At 40.6% G+C, this 25,958-nt stretch overlaps 1 protein-coding gene and 1 long non-coding RNA gene across 5 annotated transcripts in view; one reads left to right on the forward strand and one right to left on the reverse strand.

Moving 5' to 3' along the window:
- The window catches only part of LOC146395943 (uncharacterized), a 180,578-nt gene that overhangs the window by 128,985 nt on the left and 25,635 nt on the right, over positions 1–25,958 (forward strand). The gene's annotated exons all lie outside the window — the stretch shown is intronic.
- The window catches only part of PLA2R1 (phospholipase A2 receptor 1), a 118,712-nt gene that overhangs the window by 76,885 nt on the left and 15,869 nt on the right, over positions 1–25,958 (reverse strand). For all 4 annotated transcript variants that reach the window (XR_014830500.1, XM_085001215.1, XM_085001214.1 and 1 more), the window contains exons 2-6: positions 23,317–23,700; positions 20,287–20,460; positions 7,660–7,833; positions 3,015–3,128; positions 2,372–2,515 (exon numbers count right to left, since the gene is read on the reverse strand). Coding sequence is in view for 3 of the 4 variants with exons in the window: in XM_085001215.1 (XP_084857341.1) it covers positions 2,372–2,515; positions 3,015–3,128; positions 7,660–7,833; positions 20,287–20,460; positions 23,317–23,700 (990 nt within the window). In the remaining variant the exon portion in view is untranslated. The remainder of the gene's footprint in view (positions 1–2,371; positions 2,516–3,014; positions 3,129–7,659; positions 7,834–20,286; positions 20,461–23,316; positions 23,701–25,958) is intronic.

The following is a 25,958-nucleotide window of genomic DNA, read 5'->3' on the forward strand; positions in this document are numbered from 1 at the left end:
GGCTGGCAGGAGGCAGTGCCGGGGAGGGCATAAGAAAAAAAAAAATGAAGACAGAAGAAATTGGACAGTGGAAGGAAAAGAGGGAGGGACAGAACAATAACAGCAATAGCAACATCAGCACATTCTTGATATAATGAAAATATCTCTACATAAAAAAGACAAGGTGCTTCTCCCTACTCCCATATTCTACAATATCCTTAGGTTTAGCTACTTACAGGTAGATAAAAGTTAATGCTTAATTGTAAGAGGGTGTGGAGAAAGGAAACCTTCCTTCAATGTGGGTAGGAATGTAAATTGGTGCAGCCACTAAGGAAAACAGTATGGCAGTTCCTTAAAAAACTACAAATAGAGTTGCCATATGATCCTTCAATTCCACTGGTGGGCATATGTCTGGAAAAGATGAAAACTATAATTCAAAAAAAATATTTGCACCCCAGTGGGTCATAGCAGCACTAGTCACAGTAGCCAAGACATAGAAGCAACCTAAATGTCCATCGACTGATGAATGGATAAAGAAGATGTGGCATACATACACAATGGAATATTACTCAGCCATAAAAAATGAAATAATGCCATTTTCAGCACCACAGATGGACTAGAGATTATTATACTAAGTGAAATAAATCAGAGAAAGACAAATATGATATCACTTATGAGTGGAATATAAAAAATGACACAGAGGAACTTATTTACAAACAGAAATAGACTCACAGATATTGACAATAAACTTAAGGTTATCAAAAGGGGAAGGGCAGGGAGGGATAAGTTAGAAGTTTGGGATTAACAGATACCCAATACCAAAAATAGATAAACAACAAGGACCTACTGTAAAGCACAGGGAACTATATTCAGGAAATTATAATAATCTATAATGGAAAAGACTCTGAAAAAGGATATATATATTTATATATATAAACTGAATCACTTTGCTGTACAACTGAAACTAATACAACATTGTAAATCAATTACACTTCAATTAAAAAAACTTAATTGTAAGGGATGAAATTCTAAAATGATAATTCAGATTACTATTTTAAATGTAGAGTTGTTTCCAATTATGAAGGTAATGATTCTTTTAGAAAACGGTTATGTTTTTATCTCTATTTCCCAAGTTAAGACATTAATTCCAGAGAAACTAAAAAAGGGGAATAAATTTTAAGAATAGAAATAACTGGGCTTCAGGTACTACACTGTATTGAGGTGGTATTTAAGTCTTAGGTACACATAAAAGTTTTGGTCATTATTTCAAGAAGGGTGTATTACTAACAAGAGACATAGGATGTGATAGGAAATCAGTGAAGTAAGGAATTATAAAACTATTTTCTAATTTATACATTTAATTTATAGGTAAATAAAACAACTAGAATAGAAAAGAAAGCATATCTTGTTTTTCCAAGGCAGAATGAGTACGAATGTACATTTTTTTAAAAAAAAGAGAGGGAGAAAATGTTTTCTGTACCTAGGTTATTGCTTTAGTTTTTAGTGAAAAACTAAATGCATTTGTTATTCTGTTCTTTAGACATTCTTTACACATTTTTATTCATATGAAAACTAGCCTTGGAATTCTCTTGTGGTGCAGTGGGTTGAGGATCTGGTGTTGTTACTATAGTGGCTTGGGTTGCTACTGTGGTGAGGGTTAAATCCCTGGCCCAGGAATTCCACATACCTCAGGCACAGCCAAAACCAAAAAACAAACAAAAAAACTAGCCTTAGCTAAATTTAAATTATGATTGGGATTAACACATACACACTGTTATCTATAAAACAGATAACTAGACCACCTACTGTACAGCACAGGGAGGTCTACTCAATTTTCTATAAAAACTTATATGGGGAGTTCCCATCGTGGCGCACCAGAAACGAATCAGACTAGGAACCATGAGGTTGTGAGTTCCATCCCTGGCCTTGCTCAGTGGGTGAAGGATCTGGAGTTGCCGTGAGCTGTGGTGTAGGTCAGACATGGCTTGGATCTGGTGTTGCTGTGGCTCTGGCATAGGCTGGTAGCTACAGCTCCAATTCAACCCCTAGCCTGGGAAACTCCATATGCGGTGAGTGTGGCCCTAAAAAAAGGACGAAAGACAAAACAAAAACAAAAAACTTACATGGGAAAAAAGAATGGATATATATCCATGTATATATATTATATATATATACATGGATATACACACACACACACACACACATATACACACACACGTATATATATTTCACTGATTCACTTTGCTGTAAACCTGAAGCTAAGACAACATTGTAAGTTAACTATACCCCAAAAAAATTAAAAAAAATATGAATTATTAGCAAAAAGCAGATTAATTTGAATATATTGAAAGGGCAAATAAGTAACTGATAAAAATGACTTAAAATCACTTACCAATTACTTCAGGATCAGTGTGGTTTAGATATTTTTTACATATATAAGGCAAGGTGGACTCACAGTCCCGACTTCTCCAGGCATTTGGCATAAATGCATTAAATGCTCCACAGTGATACTCAACAAATGGCTCAAAATTTATTTCTGAAAATGCAATATAAGTGCACTGAATGCTAGAAGCAAAAGCAGTGAGTTTAATATATACCAAAATGTAGTTTCAGGATCAAGGAGACAGCCCTTCTCTTTGGCATATGTAGTAAATCCTGTAGGATGTTACATTATATTTATGATTTTGCAGTTGGAGTCCAGGCATGGCAGTAAAATGACTTCCCAAAGATAGCAACAGCTGATTTTATTGTTTTAAGGTAGAGAAATATTTTGCAATTTGCGGCTATCTTTAAAATGACTGACTAGAATCTTGTCTTTGAGTCAATATCACCCTGAAGCCTTGACTAAAGAACTTACCTTCTTGGCTTCCATTTTCTTGTCTGGAAAAGCATGTCTTATAGGAATTCAATCAGACTTTTAAAATGTTTATAAGCCACTTTCACAAGAACATACTGTATGTATACAAGGGAAATACTGCTATTTTAGGCTGTGGGACGATGCCACTTGTTGAAGGTAATCAAGACGCTGCAGGTACCTGGGTTCCAATTCAGATAGTTGAGTGGCGTTCTGTCAGACCACTGCCAGCCAGCATTTTCATCCAGCTGATTCAGACCTATCCACACTTCCACTGCTTCACTACCCAGGTGCTCTGAAATAAGAGAAATACCGAATTTCAAAAAAAAAAAAAAAACAAAAAACAATGTTACATTTCTTTCTTGTTTTCCTATTCCTGGAGCATGGTGGTCTCCTGCAGACTCACTGACACCAGCTCTGAAGTGTTTAATCTAAGCAACCAGAAATGCTGCCTCTCAGTGGAGGTCAACCACCAAGTGTGCATAGTTGTAAATTTGAGACCATCTGGTTTGTGTGAGCTCATGCACTTGAGGATTTTGGAGGGTGAAGGAGGAAGTGTCCCAGTCACTCCCAGGAAGTGCCCCTCTGTCTTCCTTCTTTGGTCACATGTGCCTGTCGGCCTCAGTCTGGAGGTTTGTGATTCTAGCATGCTGAGGCCACCTCAGGCCCCCAGCAAGGGGAATAGGAAGAAATGCTGTTAAATCTGTATCATGGGTATGTGTGTGTACAGACATGATTTTCTGTAGTTTTAAATATTCTTTACTTTTATTTTAATTTTTTTGCTTTTTAGGGCCACACCCCATGGCATATGGAGTTTCCTAGGCTAGGGGTCTAATTGCAGCTACAGCTGCTGGCTTATACTACAGCCACAGCAACATGGGATCTGAGCCGCGTCTGCGACCTAGACACCACAGCTCATGGCAACGCCGGATCCATAACCCACTGAGGCCAGGGATCGAACCTGCAACCTCATGATTCCTAGTTGGATTTGTTTCTGCTGTGCCACAATGGGAACTCCACTTTTCAATATTCTTGAAATATTTCATGGTTAAAAAATGGAACAACTTAGAAGAGGTTTTCTTTCAGGATCTGGCAAGGAAGAGGAAAGCAGATTAAGTGTTACTGGGGACAGGAGTCAAGTCCTCAAATTTAAGGAGGTGTGCTAAAGCAAGCAAGGAGACGGCTATCTGGCTGGAGAGCCAGTGGGAGTTATCTGGCTGAGAAGAGAGCATTGTACAAGGGATGGGAGTATCCAGAGGGATCAACAGCAGGTTGCAAATTTTTCTTCAGCTTGGGGTGGGGGGGACAAGGTTTTCCGCCAGGCTGGACCCTTGGCCCCTGCTCCTAACCGCTGTGCCACAGCTCCTCATGTTTTAATTCTGTGCCATTTTTGTTAAAAATGCTAAGTATAAGCATGTGCATCCTGGAATTCCTTGGTGGCTCAGTGGGTTAAAGATCTGGTGTCGTCATTGCTGTGGTGCAGGTTCGATTTCTGGCCCAGGAACTTCTGCATGCCCTGAGTGCAGTCAAAAATAAACAAACAAATAAACAAATATGTGTGTGCTTATGTAGAAAAAATATTGTTATCGAACCTGTAGAATTAGAGGAAAAATTCCTTTGTTCTTTCTTTTTGTGCACTTGAATTAAAATAAATTATTCTAGAATAAACATGTACTACTTGTGTTATAATATTTGGGGGGGAAATGGTGTCAGAGACTTTCAGTGAAAGTGACTAATTTTGTGAAACTTTCGAATGTTGCCATTTAATTTTTTAATATATAAAGGACAGCATTGTTCCCTTATGGTTCATCTGTTTCAGAACCCAATTTATTCTGAGTCAGATGCAGAGGCCCTGCCTGAGACTAAGGTCCTAACAGATAAGAGTTATAAATAGGGTGACTGTATGTCTCAGTTTGCCTGGAAAATTCATGGCTTATGCTTGTAGTTCTAGAATAAGTATTAATGGTAGCCTCTTTTACTCCTAAAAGAATCTCAGTTGGATGATCAATTGTATAATCACCTAGGTTATAAAGATTAGTGCATTCACATCTCAAGGCTGCAGTACCTTCTGTGAATGGACATTTCAATACATCAGTGGAAATCTGGAAGAACCCAGCCATTTAAGGAAAGAGAAGGTGCTTCATAATTTTGAGGCTGTCAAAACCACTTAGCAGAAACAGCATGACATTCGTGGGCCCTGCCCTTCCAAGCTTCTGTGGCATAAGCACAGAATCTCTTCCTAATATCTATTCCATTAGTCCTTTCAATAGCACAATTTGATTAAATTATAAGATGAGTATCGTCATGACAGAAGGCAGAATGGAAGATGAATGGACAAGATGGAGAAATTTCCACTTTTTATATTGAGGTCAGTGCCAAGTGACACTTTCAAATAATCTACCTAAAATATTTAAATATTAATTATTCTTATCTGAGAGTTATTTTGAAGACCATCTGTGCAATTGTTTTAACAACACATATAAAAAAATCACTGTGTAATTTATAACCTGGGTTTCAAAGTACAAAAATAGTCTGTTTAGCTTTACAACTAAATTGGCTCACAATTCCGTAATAATAAGTTCAAATCTAAATTCCTTTGGATATTTCTTGTCATTTGTGGTAGCTTGGATAATTCCTTATACCATAGTTAATGTTCATCAGTGATTAGCAAGAAACAGTTGACAATTTTCATCATTAAAAAATACCTTGGTCAGAACAAGTTGCCATCTTTATGAATAGATGTCTGTTTTCCTAAACAGTCTCCCAAATCTCATTATAAAATTATGGTATTTAAATAAAAGTTTCTGACATATTTTATTTCTTTAGTCATTATTCAAGTTTGGTAAACTCAAGCCCTCTTATTAGAGATCCCAGCAGTCATGATAGATAACAATTGTAATTCGTTAATGGTGCACAAAATATTCTATAAAAACCATCACAGGCTCATAATGATATTGGAAATGGGTGTTTTCCTACAATATGACTCACTCAAATCAGTTTCAATGATAATTTCCCACTTTTGCATGTCTGTGGGAAAGGGGCCTCCATACACTGGTTATGCATTTGTTAGACTCCTTCTGGACGGTATTAATGACTTTCAGAAGCCTTAAAATATACTTCCTCTTCCACCCAGTGAATTCACTTCTACAGACTTATAAAGAAATAATTGGGGATCTATGCACAAAGGTATGTGCAGGGATGGTTTTTAATAGCAACAAATAAATAAAAGCAAAATAAAGAATTTTATCTATCTATTCCTATCTCATATTTGGTGATTAGATAAATATACTCTCACTAACCTTTAGTACTACAAAACCATGAAAAATTATAATGTAGATGTTCTTGTTGTGGCTCAGTGGTAACAAACCCAACTAGTATCCCTGAGGACATGGGTTTGATCCCTGGCCTCGCTCAGTGGGTTAAGAATCCAGCATTGCCATGAGCTATGGTGTACGTTGCAGACACAGCTCAGATCTGGTGTTGCTGTGGCTGCGGGTAGGCTGGCAGCTGCAGCTCCTGTTCAGCTGCTAGCCTGGGAACTTCCAGATGCTGCAGGTGCAGCCCTAAGAAGAAAAAAAATATACGATGTAGGTCATGTTTATAGACATGAGCAGATGTTCATTATATGCAGGTAAATTACGTAAGCATGTTACTAAACTGTGTGCACAGTTACTGTTAAATGGTTAGCACATTGAATGTTTGTTATGTGTGCCAGGCACTTTTCTAATACTTCATCTGCTTTGTAACATGTAATCTGCATGGCCAAAAAGGTGGCATTATTACCATTTCCATTTGATAGAGGGAAACAGTGAGGTTGAGCTACTTTACCTCTTTAGCTTTGTTAGTAAGTGATGGAGGTGGGATTCAAATCCAGGCCAGTGGCTCTTTGGTCCCTGCTCCTAATTTCTGTGCAACAACTGCCGCATGTTTTTATTCAATACCATTTTTCATAGGTACTTTGGATGTATGTATGTATTTATTGGGTTTTTTTGTAGATTAAAAACATGGTTATCTCTGGATTGTGGAACTATGAGAGATTTTTCCTTTATCTTTCTGTATACTTGAACTTTTAAAATTATCTTAGAACAATTTTATTGTTATTCCATAATAAGTATGGGTAATAAATTTGAAGTGTTAGAAACCTAATGAAAGTGACTGATTTTGTGACACTTTCAAATGTTTCTCCCCCAAATTTTAAATGCTGTTATGTACACATCTATAAACACATTTAATCTATAAACACATTTAATCTATAAAGGAGAAGTAAGTAGAGAGATTAGGTGAGAGGTGAAATACAAGACCCAGATCATTAACACTCTTTTAACAGTTTATGTTATTTTTTATAGCATTAGTTATCATATGTGTGATTTTGCTCTTCCAATTAAATTTTAAGTTCTTTGTCATCCACCAGGAAGCCTACTCCATACCTGCTCATAGTGACTGACAGGTAGAATTATGTTTAATTAGTAAAAAACGTAATTATTTATCAATGGAAACGAATGGCTAAGATCTCCGGCAATGCAGGATTTTGAACTTAAGTTTAGAAGTCTCCTAGACCCACTTGTTAGAGCTTCAGATTCTCCTGGGTCCCTTGCTGTGGCCTGAACTTCTCTTTTCCAAGGGGGAGAACATAAGAACAACATGACCAGGTGCCAAGTGGAATGGCCCAGGGTTCAGGTCAAAATTCTGGGTGTGAGTTTGGACCATGTTAATAAGGGAAAAGTATTTTCCAAGGGACTGTTTTTCCAGGATGTATTCCAGCATACATGGACATAACTGTAAGCAACATTTTGTGTCAATATCACTGGCATAATCCACCTACTTACTCCTTATGAAATTTTCTTCAGTCTCATCTGCAATACTTAATAAAGCACCTCCTTGCATCTGGCATGAAGAATGTGCTTCGGTCCAGGAGAGGGAGGAAAGCAGGTTGAATTGGTAGCAAATGTGTGAATTGAGATCCTTCTCCCAGACAGCGTCACAGCCCACCTCTGTAGATGCTGAAAACAAAATCCATGAAAGCATTAACTATAATCTTACTTTATCTATACACAAAGCGTTCTTAAGATGAATTTCAATGGAATTATTCCAACTTGCAACTCCTAAAACTTCAGCACACTTATCTATTCTTGATTAGGTCTTTATGATAAAAATCTGCATTGTTTTCCCATTGGCTCTTTATGGTAAAGCTTTTTCAAGGTTTAAAAGAAATTCAAGAAATCATCAATAAAGAAGCTCTGACCCTTTCTGAGAAAATAATAGTAGCCATTTTTAAGACAGGAAATATAAGTGAAGCATTTGCGAAAATAACACCGGAGTTCTTTTTTTTTTTTTTTTTTTTTTTTTTGTCTTTTTGCTATTTCTTTGGGCCACTCCCGTGGCATATGGAGGTTCCCAGGCTAGGGGTCCAATCGGAGCTGCAGCCACTGGCCTATGCCAGAGCCACAGCAACGCAGGATCCGAGCCGTGTCTGCAACCTACACCACAGCTCACGGCAACGCCGGACCGTTAACCCACTGAGCAAGGGCAGGGACCGAACCCGAAACCTCATGGTTCCTAGTCGGTTCGTTAACCACTGCACCACGATGGGAACTTCCGGAGTTCTTTAAAAAGCAGTCAGAACTTTATAGGAAAAGCTCTGTGACCTGAAATGTTTATTTGAGAAAGATACAAGTGTTGTTTCAAAAGGCTTTCCCCTGCAAATACCAAAATGCTACATGGAATAAAGGGGATACAGTAGAAATATGAGTCTGTAATGAACGCAAGTTTTCAAATAAACATTGAGAATAGGAACACTGATATTTAGTTTAAGCAAGTTCTTTCAGCCAAAAGGAGAAGCAAAATCCACTTGGAAAACCTTGGCCAAGGATTGTGTAGTATGCTTAAAAGCAAATTTTAATAAAGTATGAAATGTGGGCTGAAATCTGAAGTTTACTGAAATAACAGAAAATGAAGACCTAGTCTGGGTGCTTTGGCTGAAATTTTAAGTCAATCCCCAAGGTGAAATAAGCAGCCATAATAATTACCTGAAATCAAACTCAGCCAAAGAATTTCAGAACGTAGACAATGTGAACCAGGCTAAAGCATGAGAGTGACTGACGGTCAGGCAATTGGCTAAAATTGAGAATAGCCCTTCCCAAAGTGTGATGCATAGAATACTACAACTTCAAGAGCTCACCAAGAAAAGCTGGGACATAATACGCATGTAGCCTTCTCTGGAGAATTTACAATGTACACTAGCATGTTAAAGGCTCTGCGGAGTTCCTCAGAGGCTCAGCTGGCTAAGAATCTGGTGGTGTCACTGCGGTGGCTTGGGTTCAATCCCTGGCCTGGGAAGCACAGCCAAAAAATAAAAAGGCTCTGAGATGTTACCTAGTGAAGAAACAGCTTAATTTTAATTCAGTACACTTCGAACTTACTTGACAATGAAATCTTTTTTGTTTGTTTTCTTTTCCCCAGTACTTAATTAGATGGCTCTCTTGGGAATGTGGGAAGTTTGTTTTCAGGTCTGGTGGCAATGTGCCTTCCTCAGAACTGAGTTAGTTAATGAGAAGTTACTAATCTGCATGTAAATCTAAGGTTGTCTTCGTCTTCCTGTCTGACACATGTATTTATAGCAGGATCCCAGAGTGAAGGAAGGCGGAAGCCAGGGCTATCACCAAGGAAAACTATAGGAAAGGGAGAGAAAGGAAGGAGGACACGTTCAGTAATCATTTTGCCCTGGTGGCTGAAATTTCCTCATTGAGTTTGAGTCCTTAGAGATTGTCTTCAGTTAAAAAGCTATGCCATCCCTGAGACAGACAATGCCCTGAGCATTATCACACATTAGTTCAGCCCTGTTGATCCCGTGACAGCTGAGGCTACCAGAGAGGAGCAGGGGAGTCTACAACTTCAGGGTACAGAAAAATCATTTAGCGAATGTCTTCAAAATCACAGATTTCTAGTTCTCAGTCTTGGAGATTCTGAATTAGTGACTATTTTTGGAGTGGGATTCAGAAACCTACATTTTAAGCATATTCCTGAAGTTCCCATTGTGGTTCAGCAGAAATGAATCTGACTAGTATCTATGAGGACTCAGGTTTGATTCCTGGCCTCGCTCAGTGGGTTAAGGATCCGGTGTTGCCATGAACTGTGGTGTAGTTTGCAGACATGGCTTGGATCCCGAGTTGCTGTGGCTGTGGTGTAGGCCGGCAACTGTAGCTCCAATGTGACCCCTAGCCTGGGAACCTGCATATGCTGCAGGTGCAGCACTAAAAAGACAAAAAAAAAAAAAAAAATCCTGATTCTAATGCAGATGGTCCACAAAGCAAACACTGGGAAGCACTGGTTTGAAAGAAAACATTCGAAGCACTTTCCAAGGAGAGCAGGTATGAGTAGCCTTTGGTCACTAGAAGATAGTAGGATGTCAGAGCAGAGATTGGGGGAGGATGTCAGAAAGGGAGATCTGGGTATAGGGTACCTGCCTCTCCTCTGCCTTGGGGAAAGATTTGACAGTAAGTCTTAATTATAAACCTCCATGATAAGCTGTGTCATGATAAGAAAAGGTCTGGAGGACACTTCAGTTGATCTTATTCCCCATTTTTGTCAAGAGTCGCTCTTGCTCTCTCAATGGGACATGAATTGAGCTTCATAAACACAGCCTTTTGCAATAAACTGCCTGAATTCTAGGCATTAAACAGGATGAGAGACCTGCAGGTGATCCTGTCTATGCTACAAATTACACAGCCCGGCTTTGTTAGGTTTCCCTTGGCTTTGTAGTATCTATGCCAATTCTTAAGGTTAATCAAAAGGAAACTTCCAGTCAAAAGTTTGCAACTGGTGCCCATATTCTTCTAAAAAGTCAGTGCATTTGCCACGGAAATTTGGGTTTAACTGAAATATAAGTTAAGTTATATTAAGTGTGAGAAAAGACAGCCTGTTCAATAAGTGGTGCTGGGAAAACTGGACAGCCACATGGAAAAGAATGAAATTAGAACACTTCATAACACCATACCCAAAAATAAACTCAAAATGGATTAAAGACCTAGATATAAGACCAGACACTATAAAATTCTTAAAGGAAAACGTAGGCCAAACACTCTCTGACATAAACGACAGCAACATCTCAGATCCACCTCTTAGAGTAATCACAGTAAAAACAAAAATAAACAAATGGGACTTAATTAAACTTAAAAGTTTCTGCACAGCAAAGGAAACCCTAAACAAAACAAAAAGACAACCCACAGAATGGGAAAAAATATTTGCAAATGAATCAACTGACAAGGGATTAATCTCCAAAATTTATAAACACCTCCTACCGCTCAATACCAAAAAAAACCCAACCCCATCAAAAAATGGGCAGAAGATCTAAATAGACAATTCTCCAAAGAAGACATACAGATGGCCAAAAAACACATGAAAAGATGTTCAAAATCACTCATTATTAGAGAAATGCAAGTCAAAGCCACTATGAGGTACCACCTTACACCTGCCAGAATGACCATCATCAAAAAGTCTACAAACAATAAGTGCTAGAGAGGGTGTGGAGAAAAAGGAATCCTAGTACATTGTTGGTGGGATTGTAAATTGGTATAACCACCATGGAAAACAGTATGGGGATTCCTCAGAAAACTAAAAATAGAACTACCATTTGATCCAGCAATCCCACTCCTGGGCATCTACCCAGAGAAAACCATGACTCGAAAAGACACATGTACTCCAATGTTCATTGAAGCACTATTTGTAATAGCAAGACATGGAAATAACCTAAATGTCCACTGACAGAGGAGTGGATCAAGAAGATGTGGAACATATACACAATGGAATATTACTCAGCCATTAAAAGGAAAGAAATAATGGCATTTGCAGCAACATGGATGGACCTAGAAATTACCATGCTAAGTAAAGTCAGTCGGACAATGAGACACCAGCATCAAATGCTATCACTTACAGGTGGAATCTGAAAAAAGGACACAATGAACTTTGCAGAACAGATACTGACTCACAGACTTTGAAAAATTTATGGTTTCCAAAGGAGACAGGTTTGGAGGTGGGGGGATGCACTGGGAATTTGGGATGGAAATGCTATAAAACTGAGTCATGATGATCATTGTAAAACTATAAATGTGATAAGTTCATTGAGTAATATATATAAAAAATAAAATATGGAGTTCCCGTCGTGGCGCAGTGGTTAACAAATCTGACTAGGAACGATGAGGTTGCGGGTTCGATCCCTGCCCTTGCTCAGTGGGTTAAGGATCCGGCGTTGCTGTGAGCTGTGGTGTAGGTCGCAGATGCGGCTCGGCTCCTGCGTTGCTGTGGCTCTGGCGTAGGCCCGTGGCTACAGCTCCCATTAGACCCCTAGCCTGGGAACCTCCATATGCCACGAGAGCGGCCCAAGAAATAGCCAAAAAAAGACAAAAAATAAAAATTAAAAAAATAAAATAAAATATAAGAATGTGTACTTCTATGCAGTACATGCACCTGCTTCTCTAAAAGAGCTGTGTGTCACTCCATGGGTCTTACTGGAAGATGTTGTGGTAATAAATGGAATGAAAGTGCCACCCTGGGCCTGGGCATTGTGATTTGCTCTTCTGATCTCCATTCAGTATCAAAGGCTTTGTTTCCCCAGATGCCAGCAGACCCCTCTCAGTGTTAAGCCTTCTCCAGGATTGCCTTGGCTGAAGAGGTTCTTTGCTCATGGTGCTCTCCCTTCCCAAGGACAGCCTGCAAATAGTGACCAGTCAATGCATGGTTACAAGACCCCCTCCTCTCACCCCAACTAGGAGCAAATCCAGCTTGACAACTCCTCATAGGGTCTGTGCGGGTGTTGGCAGCCCTGCCTCCCAGTTCTGCACAATCCTGCTCTCTTCCTTTCCTTTCCATTTGTATTGATCCTGAGACCATTTCCCAGGAGACCTCCTGCACGGTCATCTCAGCCTCAGACTGCTCCCTGAGAGCCCACCTGCCACAGGCTCCCATCTTCGTCTGGGGCATTCGCATGTATTTACTCTTAATCCTCTTGCTTCTTCATATCAAATGTCTCTTTCCAAGTAACTAAAAATGCAAGATTGATGGCTAGCACTATCAATCGAAAAATTAGAATCTAAGGGCTACTATCATCTTGTTATATGTCTTTGCATCTTTGATTATCTTTTTTTTTCTTTTTTGTCATTTTTGTTCACCCGTGGCATATGAAAGTTCCCAGGCTAAGGGTCGAATTGGAGCTGTAGCCGCCAGCCTACACCACAGCCCCAGCAATGCCAGATCCAAGCCGCATTTTTGATGCACACCACAGCTCATGGCAACACTGGATCTTTATTTAACCTGTTGAGTGAAGCCAGGGATCTAACCCACGTCCTCATGGATACTAGTTGGGTTCGTTACTGCTGAGCCACAACGGAAACTCCAAATCTTTGATTATCTTTATACTATCTCTTCTGACTCTAAATTCTGAGCTCCTTGAAGGAAGCGACTATGTTGTGTTTATCTTTATCTCCTATTATTTGAAGAAAGATTGCCAAAAGTCTTTTGTACGATGGTGATTTTTTTTTCCCTTTCAAAATACACCTCTCTTCCAATGAACTGGACTACATTCATGCCAACATTGATTTGTTACAGATTATGACCAAGATGTAGCCATTTCTCCTTCTCTATTAACATGGATTTTTTTCATCTTCCCTAAGGATACAGCTTTGTCATTGTCCAAGGTGTACTCTTTCTTGCCACTTTAAAAAAATAGTTGGGAGTTCCCGTCGTGGCGCAGAGGTTAACGAATCCGACTAGGAACCATGAGGTTGCGGGTTCTATCCCTGCCCTTGCTCAGTGGGTTAAGGATCCGGCGTTGCCGTGAGCTGTGGTGTAGGTTGCAGACGCAGCTCGGATCCCGCGTTGCTGTGGCTCTGGCGTAGGCCGGTGGCTACAGCTCCGATTGGATCCCTAGCCTGGGAACCTCCATATGCTGCGGGAGCGGCCCAAGAAATAGCAAAAAAAAGACAAAAAAAAAAAAAGTTGAATTCTAAAAGAAAGAAAGAAGGAAAGAAAGAAAGAAGAAAAGAACTCATACTATTAGAGAAACTCTAAGCTACAAAGTTTCTACTTTTATCTCTCTTTGGTCTTTCATATACTCAGCAAATACTTATTGAATATGTGCTCCCTGAAAAGTGCTGTGTTGGTAAATTTCATGTAACAGGAGCTCCAAACCAGATGTCCTGCTACATAGGAATCCCTAGTACCTTACATGCTCCTTGGTAGCCCTGATCACAACTGAAATTAAATGATGCATTATGTGATTGCTTATTGATTGTTTGTTTTCCCTGATAAAATTAAGTATCAGGAAAGCATGAACCACGTTCCCTCTTTTTCGTGTTACTCAAAGCTTGCCTGTCAGCATTTAAAGGTAGTTGGGTAGGGGAGACTATGCTATCAAAGGAAGCTGAGAAGTGGTGGCTGCAAAAGAAAGAGGAAAACTAGTAGGTGTGGGTCCCAGATACCCAAGGAAAAAGATGGTGTCAATTCCGTTACATGTTGCTGAACCTTTGAATAAGACGAGAGCCGAATCCATTAGAGACTTTATGGGAAGTGTTTCAACAGAGGAACCCAATCATCTGCCTGCTCCGTGCCTACACCCAACAGATGAGCACCACCAAGGAAATCATCCAATCAATTTATCATCAACCATCCCCCCATGCTTCCTGGAACCATTACCAGCTTTCTCTGGTCAGCTTGATCTCACACCAACCACAGTGCTCCTTTCACATCTTTCCTGCTGCCCAAACCTCACTCTTTCTTCCCCCTCTTCAGGGAAAGTCCACACCCATTGGACCAGATTCTCCTCATTTCTCCCCCATCACTTCATCCATCAACCTTCTGGGACCTGTGCTATCCTTCTCCTTCTCTTCCCTCCTAAGGAGAAGCTGTCTTTACATCCAAAAAAGCCCAGTCTGCCCATCTAGGATTTGGATCCTATTTCCTATGCCTTCTGAAAGACCATATTTATTTCATTAATTGCTTTCACATTCCTGCACCTTCCACCTTTCTCTGTTAGATCATTTCCAGGTACATTCAAAGATGACCTAGCATCTCTTATCCTTAAAAAATAAGAAAGAAAAAATCTCCTTCCCTTGGCCTCCCCATCCCAGTCTCTGCTTTTTCTCTGCCCCCATTAGTCACATGTTTTATGCATATGCTGTCTCCACTTCTCATCTCCCATTTACTCTTTAAAAAAAATAACAGTTTTATTGTGATAATATTAACTTGTGTTTTTGTCCTTTATCCTATCGATAAGGGTATTACATTAATTGATTTTCATATTTTAAACTAATCTTGCATTCTTGGGATAAGTTCCAGTTGGTCATAGTGTACACTTACTTATATACGCTGTTGGATTCTGTTTGCTAGTATTTTGTTGAGAATTTTTGCATCTATATTCATAAGAGATATTGGCCCATAATTTCCTTTTCTTTGCTTTCTTTCTTTTCTTTTTCTTTTTTTTTTGCCTTTCTTTAGGGCCGCTCCTGCAGCATATGGAGATTCCCAGGCTAGGGGTCTAATTGGAGCAGTAGGCACCGGCCTACACCAGAGCCACAGCAACGCGGGATCTGAGCCGCATCTGCAACCTACACCACAGATCACGGCAATGCCGGATCCTTAACCCACTGAGCAAGGGCAGGGATCAAACCCGCAACCTCATGGTTCCTAGTTGGATTCGTTAACCACTGTGCCACGACGGGAACTCCTAATTTTCTTTTCTTATAATGTCATTGGTTTCAGTATCAGGGTAATGCTGGCCCCATAAAATAAATTAGGAAGTGTTCCTTCCTTCTTCTTCTGTTTTTCCATTTGATTGTTAACCCACTCAAGCTGGCAACTAGAATATATCTTTCCAATGCCATCAATAACCTTTGTGTTGCCAGATCTAGCAAGCACTTAGCTTCAGACCTTGTCAAATCAGGCTCTTCAGCAGCATTAGGCAAGCTGGGCTCTCTCTTCTTGCTGACATACATTTTTCTTTGCTTACCCTTCCACCTGGCTACCCTTCCACCTTTATGGCTGCCCCTTTTAGCATCTTTAGTTTGTTCACTTTTTATTCAAACTAAACATGAGATCTTAAGACTTGGCCCTAAGTCCTCTTCCTTTCTATTCTATACATGCTCTGGATTATCTAACCTAGTTTCATAAACCCCTTTTGTTACAACTCTCAAATATATATTGACCTTTATGTCTAACTGCCTAGTCCACACAACCACAGGACTGACTCACTGTTTTTTATTTTTTTAAGTAGTATCTATCAAAAATTGTAACTGTAACTTAACTTGAGCATTATACTTGAATATGAACTTCATTATGACAGGTGTCATGACTTTCATCTTTTACATTTGTGGTTAGAATCCCAGAAGCTAGCAGAATGCTTGGTGTATAGTAGGTGTTCAATACATATTTGTGGAAATGAATGAATGAATGAATGACTTGTGGAAATGGAAGTCAGGCATGCATCATTATAGAAGCTAAGAAGAGATAGATTTCTGAGGAATCAAAGCACTATGTAGAGGATGAGAGAGAGAGGTGTTTTCAGGAGACAGAAGTGGGGATGAAGGAGTTGTGTTATTTTTAAGGTATATAAAGACTTGAGCAGGTTTAAGTGCTAATGAGAAGGATCCATCATCATCTATATTAGAGTGGGAGTGTGCTTTGGAATCACCTCAAAGGCTCGTTAGAACAGATTTCAGAGGCTGCACTTCTAGAATGACTGATATTGGTGTCTAGGGTGTGGCTGGTAACTTGCATTTTCTAACAAGTTCATAGGGATGCCTGATGCTACTGGAACAGGGACACCCTTAGAGAAACAGTGAGATACAGGTTGGATGGGAGGCTCTGGAGTCCAGATGGGGGGATGTGTCCCAGGTAGGAAGAGAACCACCTGTACACAGGAAGGAGGAAATAAAGATGGGTACAGACCCAAGTAGGCTTAAAGGCTTGGGAGCAGGAAGTTGTCAAAACTTCTGTTCTGATGGATCCTGTTTTCTTTGAGAGGTAGGTATTGAAGTTGCCTCTTAAGAGTTGGAAAAGAGAACGTAGCTCAGGATTAGAAGTCAGGGGAGAGTAGAGAGGTTTGTATGGCTCTTGTGGGGAGTAACAGAGCAGCATGACAAGAGAGATACAATAAAATAGCTGACCAAGATGAGGTTGGCAGTCATGCATCTATATTGGTAACAATCTGCTCTGTTATGTCATTCAAGTTACTGATAAAAATTGTGGCAGGTGAATGGGGTTCAAGCACAATCAGATAATTCCAGATGTTGCCATCCTAAAAATATCTCAAACTAACTAAGTGTAACTCTCCAGCTGTGTAAGACACACAACCAAGATGGACCTAGCATGACCCAGAATTGCCCTCAACAAACCCAGAGAGATTCCTCTGTATCATCCTTTCCCTGAGGATCTATAGTGACAGATGTTTTATCATATCCCTCCCTGCTAGTGTGTTTTCGTATGTGTTTATTAGCACTAAATTTACATTATGCTCACTTACAATCAATTTTTTTTTTAAAAAAAGCATCATTCTATATTGAGATACTAAAAAATTTCCATATAAGAAAGATGAGACCCAGAAGAATAACTCTTTGTTTTAATTTACTTAGTCCTCTCTGTCCTATCCACTTGTTGACCCCATGGAAAGACCTATCAGCTTGCTCAGGTTCCAGTCTCCAGCACATTATTTTGAGTTGTGCTGGCCACCAGGAACCAAAAGTAACAAGAGAGGAAGAAAATTGTAATATAGCACTGTACAAATAAACATGCTCTCTGTTGGCTGTGGTAAAGGTCAGGAGAGTTGGAATCTGGCAGTCTGTCAAGTGGAGGATGCTTCTGAACTGTAGGAAGCTGAACAAATAGATAATCTGGGGAGTGAAAAGCCCTGGGCACCACTAAACCCAGGCTTCCACCTGGGAAACTGTAATTAGCTAAAAGTGCTGAGGGATGGTGACAGTGCTCTTTGAAGAATCTCAAGGAGACTTGTAGCTTAAAAAAGATCCCTCAGAATGAGGGTCATGTGAAATACATGTTAATTTTATTAGTATTGCTTTATTTACTTTTAATAATGGTATCTGTTGGAGATGGAAATGGAAAGAGAAGATGATGTAAATAATGTGACACCTGACTCAAGAATCCAAGGAGTGTAGGGATTACATGCACATACACCTACATACAGACATTCAGATTCAGGCAGAGAAGCCTGATGATCCGACAGTTTATAAATAATGAAACACTTTCATGCTGGTTGTTGAACAGTTGCTGTCTTGAGCTCCTCAAGTACCCCCTGCTACCCCTGAATACCCTCACATTATGGCAGCTAAGAGGTTAATACCAGTAGTGAACTTCCAGGACTCCTAATCCCCACATTAAGGTATCCCCTTGGACTGACCAGTAGCTCACACCATATTGGTGGCTAAATGTCTTAATATCACCCCTATATATAGATGTATGTTGCATAGAAATACTTGCATATTATTAATTGTCTGTGAATTACCTGCCACAGGATCACCTGGCCAACTCGTCAAAAAAGCAAATGCTCACTGCCTCTCTGGGACTGGGTGAGGATGCACATTTTTTTTTTTTTGTCTTTTTAGGGCTACACATGTGGCATATGGAGATTTCCAGGCTAGGGGTCGAATCAGAGCTCTAGCTATATAGCTATAGCTACAGCCACAGCAACACAGGATCTGAGCTGCATCTGCGACCTATACCACAGCTCACAGCAACGCCGGATCCTCACCCCACTGTGCAAGGTCAGGGATCCAACCCAGGTAATCAAGGATCCTAGTTGGATTTGTTAACCACTGAGCCACAACAGGAACTCCTGGATTCACCATTTAAGCTATCCCTCCCCAGGTGATTCTAGAGCATCATATCAAATACAGTCTGCATTTTCAGGCATAGAGCAAATCTGTCTGTCCTGTGTTCCATCTAGAAGTCAAGTTCTTCAGAGAAAGGGTCCCAGGTCCTAACACTATGCCTAGCTTAGTGCTACTGACAGATAATAAAGAGGAAGGATCACTGATTCAGAAGCATATGCTGAAAGGCTAAGTTAGGCTTCATGATATGATGATAACGGTAATCCTGTTGAGTACCATTAGATGCATCATCTAATTGCATCCTCTCAATAACCCTAATAGCTACTGTTATTATCTCCATTTCATGGTGTGGAAACTGAGACTCATTGTTGGGAAGGTGCAAGACTTCAATCTTAGTCTTACTCTTTCTTATTCACTAAACTGTGTTAGATCTTTAGGTTAGAAAAGATTTCTACAGTTAATTTTTTTCTTTTCTTTTTCTTTTTATTTATTTTAGGGCTGCACCCATGGCATATGGAAATTCCTAGGCTAGAGGGCAAATCAGAGCTGCAGTTGCTAGCCTATGCCACAGCCACAGCAACCACAGATCCCAGCCACATCTGTGACCTACATCAGAGTCACAGCAACGCTGGATCCTTAATCCACTGGGCAAGGCCAGGGATCAACACCTTGTCCTCATGGATATCAGTCAGGTTTGTTACCACTGAACCACAATGGGAACTCCTCTACAGGTAATTTTAAATTAGATTCTTTGGAGTTAATCTCTTCAATTTCTTTTTGTTTGAAATTTTTTGTGGCATTTTTTTAACCATTGGGAGGGAAGGTAGGCATGGATGGTGAGGAGATTATGAAAGTTATATTCTCTGTCTGGTAGAAACCAAGGTGGAAAGAAATTGAATATAGAAAGTAAAAGGTATATATAAATATTCCCCAATACTTAAGAACCACTGGAAACCTTTAAAGCTAAATGAAAATACAATAAAATAATAAAGTACTATCTGACAAAAACATTTAGAACATTTTGCAGCTGTCATCAGACCTTGAAAATCAAGTTATGAAGAAAAAAGGATTTTGAGGTTATAGCTAGAAATCTGGTAATACGGAAAGGAAATCAAGATAAGAACTCATTGTGGAGAAATAATGAGGGCAACTGAGATTTTAAAAAGATCATCAAGAGCCAGCTGATGCCTGGACTTGACAATAGGCAAGACAAGCAGCCAGGACATGGAGAAGTTAAGGCAGCTCAGCAGAGGAAGTGGATTGGAAGATAACTAAGAGCTTCATGTGTATTCAGGTTTGTTTTGAAGTATCCTGCCCGGAAGCTGGGATTAATGAGATCACTGAGCATTATAATTTGATTCCAGTTAAAGCATCCTTATGCACTGAACTTAATGAAGAATGGCTCATTAACATCTTTTGAACTTAAGGGAAAAAAGGAATATACATCAGAATTGTCTTTTCGAGGCAAAAACAAACACAAAATCACAATCTGGGTAAATGAAATCAGAGCACTTATTCAGACTTCAATAGATCAATCTCAGTGCTATTCTCTAGGCACAGATAACTTTCTAATCATTCTTGATTCATTCATGACATATGGGGAAGACTAGATTTTATTCTTACTGGGATCTGGGCAAAATCCCCACTTCTCATCTCTTTCATATCGGCTGGTGGTGGCGCACCACAGCAAGTTGTCTTCCCGCCCTTCCCGGGTACATTCATGGTGCCACTGCCGGTTATACTGGAAGGGAAACACGCAAGGCATCCCATGGGCATTCCCTTTGATTGTATACAGATCTAGGAGAAAGAAAAGGACAAAGTCAAATAAGTATGAGGGCAGCTTTATCTTTGGAAACTCATAGAATGAATGCATGTTTTATTGACTGAAAACCTACAGTGGGCAAAGCTCTGGCTTTACCAGAATAAATGCTCAGGACCTCAATGTCTAGTGTATGGACATGTGCAAGTGCTGTGCTAGGTTCCAGGGAAATGATAATAAATGGTTTGTTAGTATGACCATCTCATTGTTTATTTACTATGGTGCACTGCTACAGCAGCATACAGATTTGTGAATGGATGAGAAGGAAAATTCTATTTATTTATTTAATTTCACTATAGTTGATGTACAATATTGTATTAGTTTCAGGTATACAGCTCCAGGTTCTTTTCCATTATAGGTTACCACTAGGTATTGAATATAGATGGAGATTTCACTTTAAAATATCTTCCAGTCCCCAAATACATCAGCCATCAGCATCTGAACCCTGTGTTTCACGAACATTTATTAATTTATTCATTCAACAGGTATCTGTTGAGCATTTAATGTGTCCAGACCTGGGTTTAGGATATAATAGTGAATAAGTAAGTAAAAGTTCCCTTTCACATGGAGCTTCTATTCTAGTGGGGAGAAAAAAAAAGAGAAAACAAGTATACAAGTAAACATGTAATTTCAGGTAGTGATAAGCACCATGAAGGAAAACAAAATAAGGTAAGAACAGAATGACTGTGTGTGTGTGTGTGTGTGTGTGTGTGTGTGTGTGTGTGAAGAGGTGGAGGGGCACTATTTTTGATAAGGTGGTCAGTAAAGGCTTCTCTGAACAAGAACTGGGAGAAGCAAGGATTCAAGTCTTTGGAAAAGAGTTGTGGCAGAAGGAACAGCAAGTATGAGGGACCAGTAACAACAGCCCTGTGGGGTGGACCGGGAAGGTCAGGGAGGCCCAGTAAGGAGTGGAACCAGGGAAGCACTGGAAGGTGGGTCACAGAGGCTGGCTCTGCCAGAGCATGGACTTTGATGACCTCTACTTTGTGGGGTGGTGGGAAGCCACTAGTAGATTTTGATTGGGAAAGTCACATGATCAGATTTCCATTTTTAAAGACTCCTGGTGTGCAGTGTGGCAAGCAGACTGCACACAGGGAGAGAGAGTGCAGACTGGATGATGGGCTGGAGGCCCCTGCAGTGGAGATGAGATGATTATGCTGAGTGGCTTGCTGGCTACTTCCTCAGCATATTTCAATAAATCGTCATCCTTGGCCTTATGCAGGAAACAGCACCTTTTCATGACTCCACCGGGGCCTTCTATGGTGTGGGGTGTCAGGGCCATCCTCAATAAAGTCAACAGATCCTGGAGCGAAAGGGCTAGCAACGGAGATTTCCACCCTCGCCCACAATTGGCAGGTGGCCTGAGCTCACCCCATATCACCAGCCCTGGAGTTTGGAGCTGTTGGGGAACTACTGGTATTTCAGGACCCATCCTCTTGTTTCCTTCCTCTAACTTTTACTTAGTCGTCCCCCGCATGCATTGTGAGTGTGGGTATATGGCTAAAACTTTAACCTAAAACAAATGCCAAATGCTTCCTTAGAATTGTAGATTATTCAGGGTGCTGATATACAGCATAAGCTTTATTGTAGTGAGTCCTGAAAATGGGTTGCTCTTGGCTCTGTCTTTCTTCTTCTTCTTCTTTTTTTTTTTTTTTTTTTGTCTTTTTGTTGTTGTTGTTGTTGCTATTTCTTGGGCCGCTCCCGCGGCATGTGGAGGTTCTCAGGCTAGGGGTTGAATCGGAGCTGTAGCCACCAGCCTACGCCAGGGCCACAGCAACGCGGGATCCGAGCCGCATCTGCAACCTACACCACAGCTCACGGCAACGCCGGATCGTTAACGCACTGAGCAAGGGCAGGGACCGAACCTGCAACCTCATGGTTCCTAGTTGGATTCGTTAACCACTGCGCCACGACGGGAACTCCGGCTTTGTCTTTCTTGACTTGTTTCTTGTAGGTGCAGGAGAAAGTCTTGCTTTTGATCTTAGGAGTTCCTTACACTGCTTCCTAGAGTTCTTAGAAATAGAAGCTCTTATTCAGGCATAATTCTAGAGCACAATGAGGGCAAGAACCACGTCTGTCTTGTTGGCCTTTGAAAATCAGATGCCCGGTCCTGTGCCTGAGAAACAGCGCTCAGTAAATGTGGGATGGACAGGGAGAAGTGGATTAATGAACGAAGAGAACTACAGAACAAAACCTGACAAAGAGGTTTGAGGTTTCAGAAGTTAACTAAGCTACTTTCTTTCTCTTTCATTTTCTCTCTTTAAAAATGCCAAGTATCACAAAACCGTGGAAAATGAAAACACCCCCTCCTCCACTCCTCACCCCAGCCCCATCCAAAACCACGCTTTCTTACTCCCTGGCACACACCAAATAATCCCTGACAATAATCTGCCTTTAAATGCCATAGATGCCAGCCAGGCTTCTGGAGGCACTGAGATGCCCTGCAGACACTCTCTGTAGAGGGGACTGAGTTTCTACAATAAAAGAAATATTGGCAGGAAAGGCTGTTACATTCATCCTGACAAGCTTTTAACTTCAAAAATCTTTTCCTTCTACCTTTTCTTTCTCCCTCGTCTTTCTGTTCTTTCTCCTTTCCACTGATTCCCAAAGTTATTTAAGTGGTGTCTCTTCTTTAGCAGAATTTAGCAAGTCCATAACAAGACTCCAGCAGTCCCTTTAAGGTACACGAGTAAGCAACTAAAATATATTTAGCGGAAGTCCCTTGGGGTTCTAAGTGCCTTGTACCTCTTTTATGTAATTTATTTCACAAATCTTTACTTGTGGGCAAACTTACTAAGTATTTCATGAGGATCTTGATTGAAATTTTTGTTTACCTTTGTGCAGATAGTCACAAATGCCTCCACCACCTGACATGTAGGAAATCCACCTGTGGAGATATTTCCACGAGGCCACAAGCGTGTTGTCGTGCTTCACCTGGACCATGTACTGGAGTGGGCCTGTGATCATCTTCCTGTTACAGCGCCACTTCAAGGAAACAAGGGTGGAATCGCACTCGTAGATGCTCAAGGGCTGCTCCGGATTAGACACATTCAGGCCCAGGCAGCCGCTGCCTCCAATGTTATAGAGGCGGTGGTTTGAAACCCACTTCCACAGCATGTACTTGTTGGGTGGTTTGCAGTTCTCCAGGGTCAGTGTAGATTTGCCCGCTTGAATGCATTTCTCAAGGCTCTCACTTTGGATAATGAAAATTCCTTTATCTGAAATAGCAAAATAGAGGATATAGATATTAGCAAAATAGCAAAATAGAGGATATAGATAATAGCAAAATAGAATTTTCGCACACAATTAACTAGTGTCAGGAGGACCCCGATGTGCATGTCTGAGCTGTGTCACAATTGACAGCTATCTTAAACAGATCTGAAGTTGATGGGCGGGGTCTACCACAAGGGCTTTATTTGCACAGAACAGATGGTTTTCTTGGGAAGCGTAAACAGACTTCTTGCAGCTAATGGGAGACCTCTGGTCTAAGACTTCCATGGCCCCCCAGTAACAAGGGCTTCTTGCGAATCCATTCAGGAACTGTAATGATAGAGAAGGAACGTGTCACAACTGGAGAGAGAGTGGGGACTGGTAATGATACTCAGGGCTACGGGGAGGGACATGGGGTGCCCAGAGGGATGGTGACACTTTGGTTTTCTTCAGACAAGTGCTTGAATGTTAGGAATATCGCAGCTGAATCAAGAGCCACTGAAATGAAAATGAAAAGGAAAATTTCTACTATCAAGTGTCCTTCTTCCAAAGAATAGAACTCAAGGGCTACCTCATGTCTTGATACAAGATGCAATATGGTGAGAAAAAATGCTTCTCCACATTTGTTTTCTGTACTGGGTCCACGAGGATGGCCTCTTCCCTGGAGCATCCTTGTTGGATGGGACCAGCAGCAGCAGATGCCCAGGACACTAGCTGAGGCCCCTCACAGAGGTTGCAAGAGCACCCTGACAGCAGCGAAACCACACTGGCCATGTGGAGATGTGGAGAAAGCAGGCATTTTGTGATAGACCCCTGAGCCTCTGACCCCCTGGAGCCAGAAGAAGGGATTTGGGTGTGTTTCCTGTGAAAAAGCTGGCAGGGCTCAGCCAGCACTTGCATGTTATCTGATGCCCACTACCTGGCTTTTCCTCAAGTCGCCAGCCTGGAAGGCACTTATTACACCACAATTATGAGCATTTTTTTAAAGGTGGAAACTATATCTGATATTTTTCGTCTAAGTTCAGAGTGTCCTGAGCACATTACGGAAGTTCAGTAAATACCTGACGTTGATTAAACACACTGGCAGCTGATGCTTAGGCCCATGGTTGCTGGATTCTTCAGCTCAGACTATCTAGTCAGGTCCTAGAGCTCTTTTGTTCACCTGTTAACTTGACTCTTACATTTCACTCCCTGTCCATTCTTCAAAAATCTAAAAGAAGGAGTTCCCATCATGGTGCAGCAGAAACGAATCTGACTAGGATCCATAAGGATGCAGGTTTGATCCTTGGGCTTGCCCAGTGGGTTAAGGATCTGCTGTTTCTGTGAGCTGTGGTGTAGGTCACAGATGCAGCTCGGATCCTGTGTTGCTGTGGCTGTGGTGTAGGCTAGAGGCTACAGCTCCAATTTGACCCCTAGCCTGGGAACCTCCATATGTCATGGGTGTGGCCCTAAAAAGACAAAAAAAAAAAAAAAAAAAAAAAAAAAAAGACCTAAAAGTCGACCATCAGTTTCTCTTAAAATGGCTGTGGTTTAGAGCCCGTTGTATGGCACGGGCATAGTGGACACAGGCAGGCACCTTCTAGAAATTTAGAACAGTGCAGAACAGTGAGTGGGAACAACATTTCATTTTGGTACAAGTTCTTTTGGGTTTTCTAAAGTTGCTCAGGCTGAGAAGAACTAATTTATAGTAACCAAAATCACTTAAGACACTGTTAAAAAAAGATTGTCAATGTATTAATGGAAGCTATACTTCATTTAATAATTGATAACCTTACTTACACCATATATTTGAGAAGTTGAATTAGTTGTCAGAAAATTGCTTCGATCGCCATACATCAGAGCAAAAGAGAAAGGAGTGTGCATGTGAGTATATGGGGGGAGTGGCAGAGAATGAATGGTTTGGGGGGAGATTTCATTTAGATCAGGAAATTTGTTTTCCTAATGAAGCCGATGTCTGTGTGGTTATTAGTAATAGTCATTCAAGATCGAATCTACCTCTTGCCAATACGATGTGGACTCTGATAATTAACCTTCCCTCCAACTCTCTTATTCACCTTTTCATGCCTGGGTAGAATGTCAACCTTAATTTCTGTGGTAATCTACTAATTACTTTTCAGCCAGCCCAGAGTTCCATTAATTTTTCACCAAGGGATAATTATCTTTCTATAATTGCTCTGTAGTTTAGTGTCTATCTAAGATAGATCTTCAAATATATCCAGCTCTACAACTTATTAGCTCTATCTACCATAGCCCTCTGGGCCTCAGT

The sequence above is a fragment of the Sus scrofa genome, chromosome 15 (genome assembly GCF_054392235.1).
Source record: "Sus scrofa isolate SSC_HxYL_T2T_F1_AM1 chromosome 15, Sscrofa_HxYL_maternal_Yorkshire_Landrace_v2.0, whole genome shotgun sequence".
Taxonomy (NCBI): Eukaryota; Metazoa; Chordata; class Mammalia; order Artiodactyla; family Suidae; genus Sus; species Sus scrofa.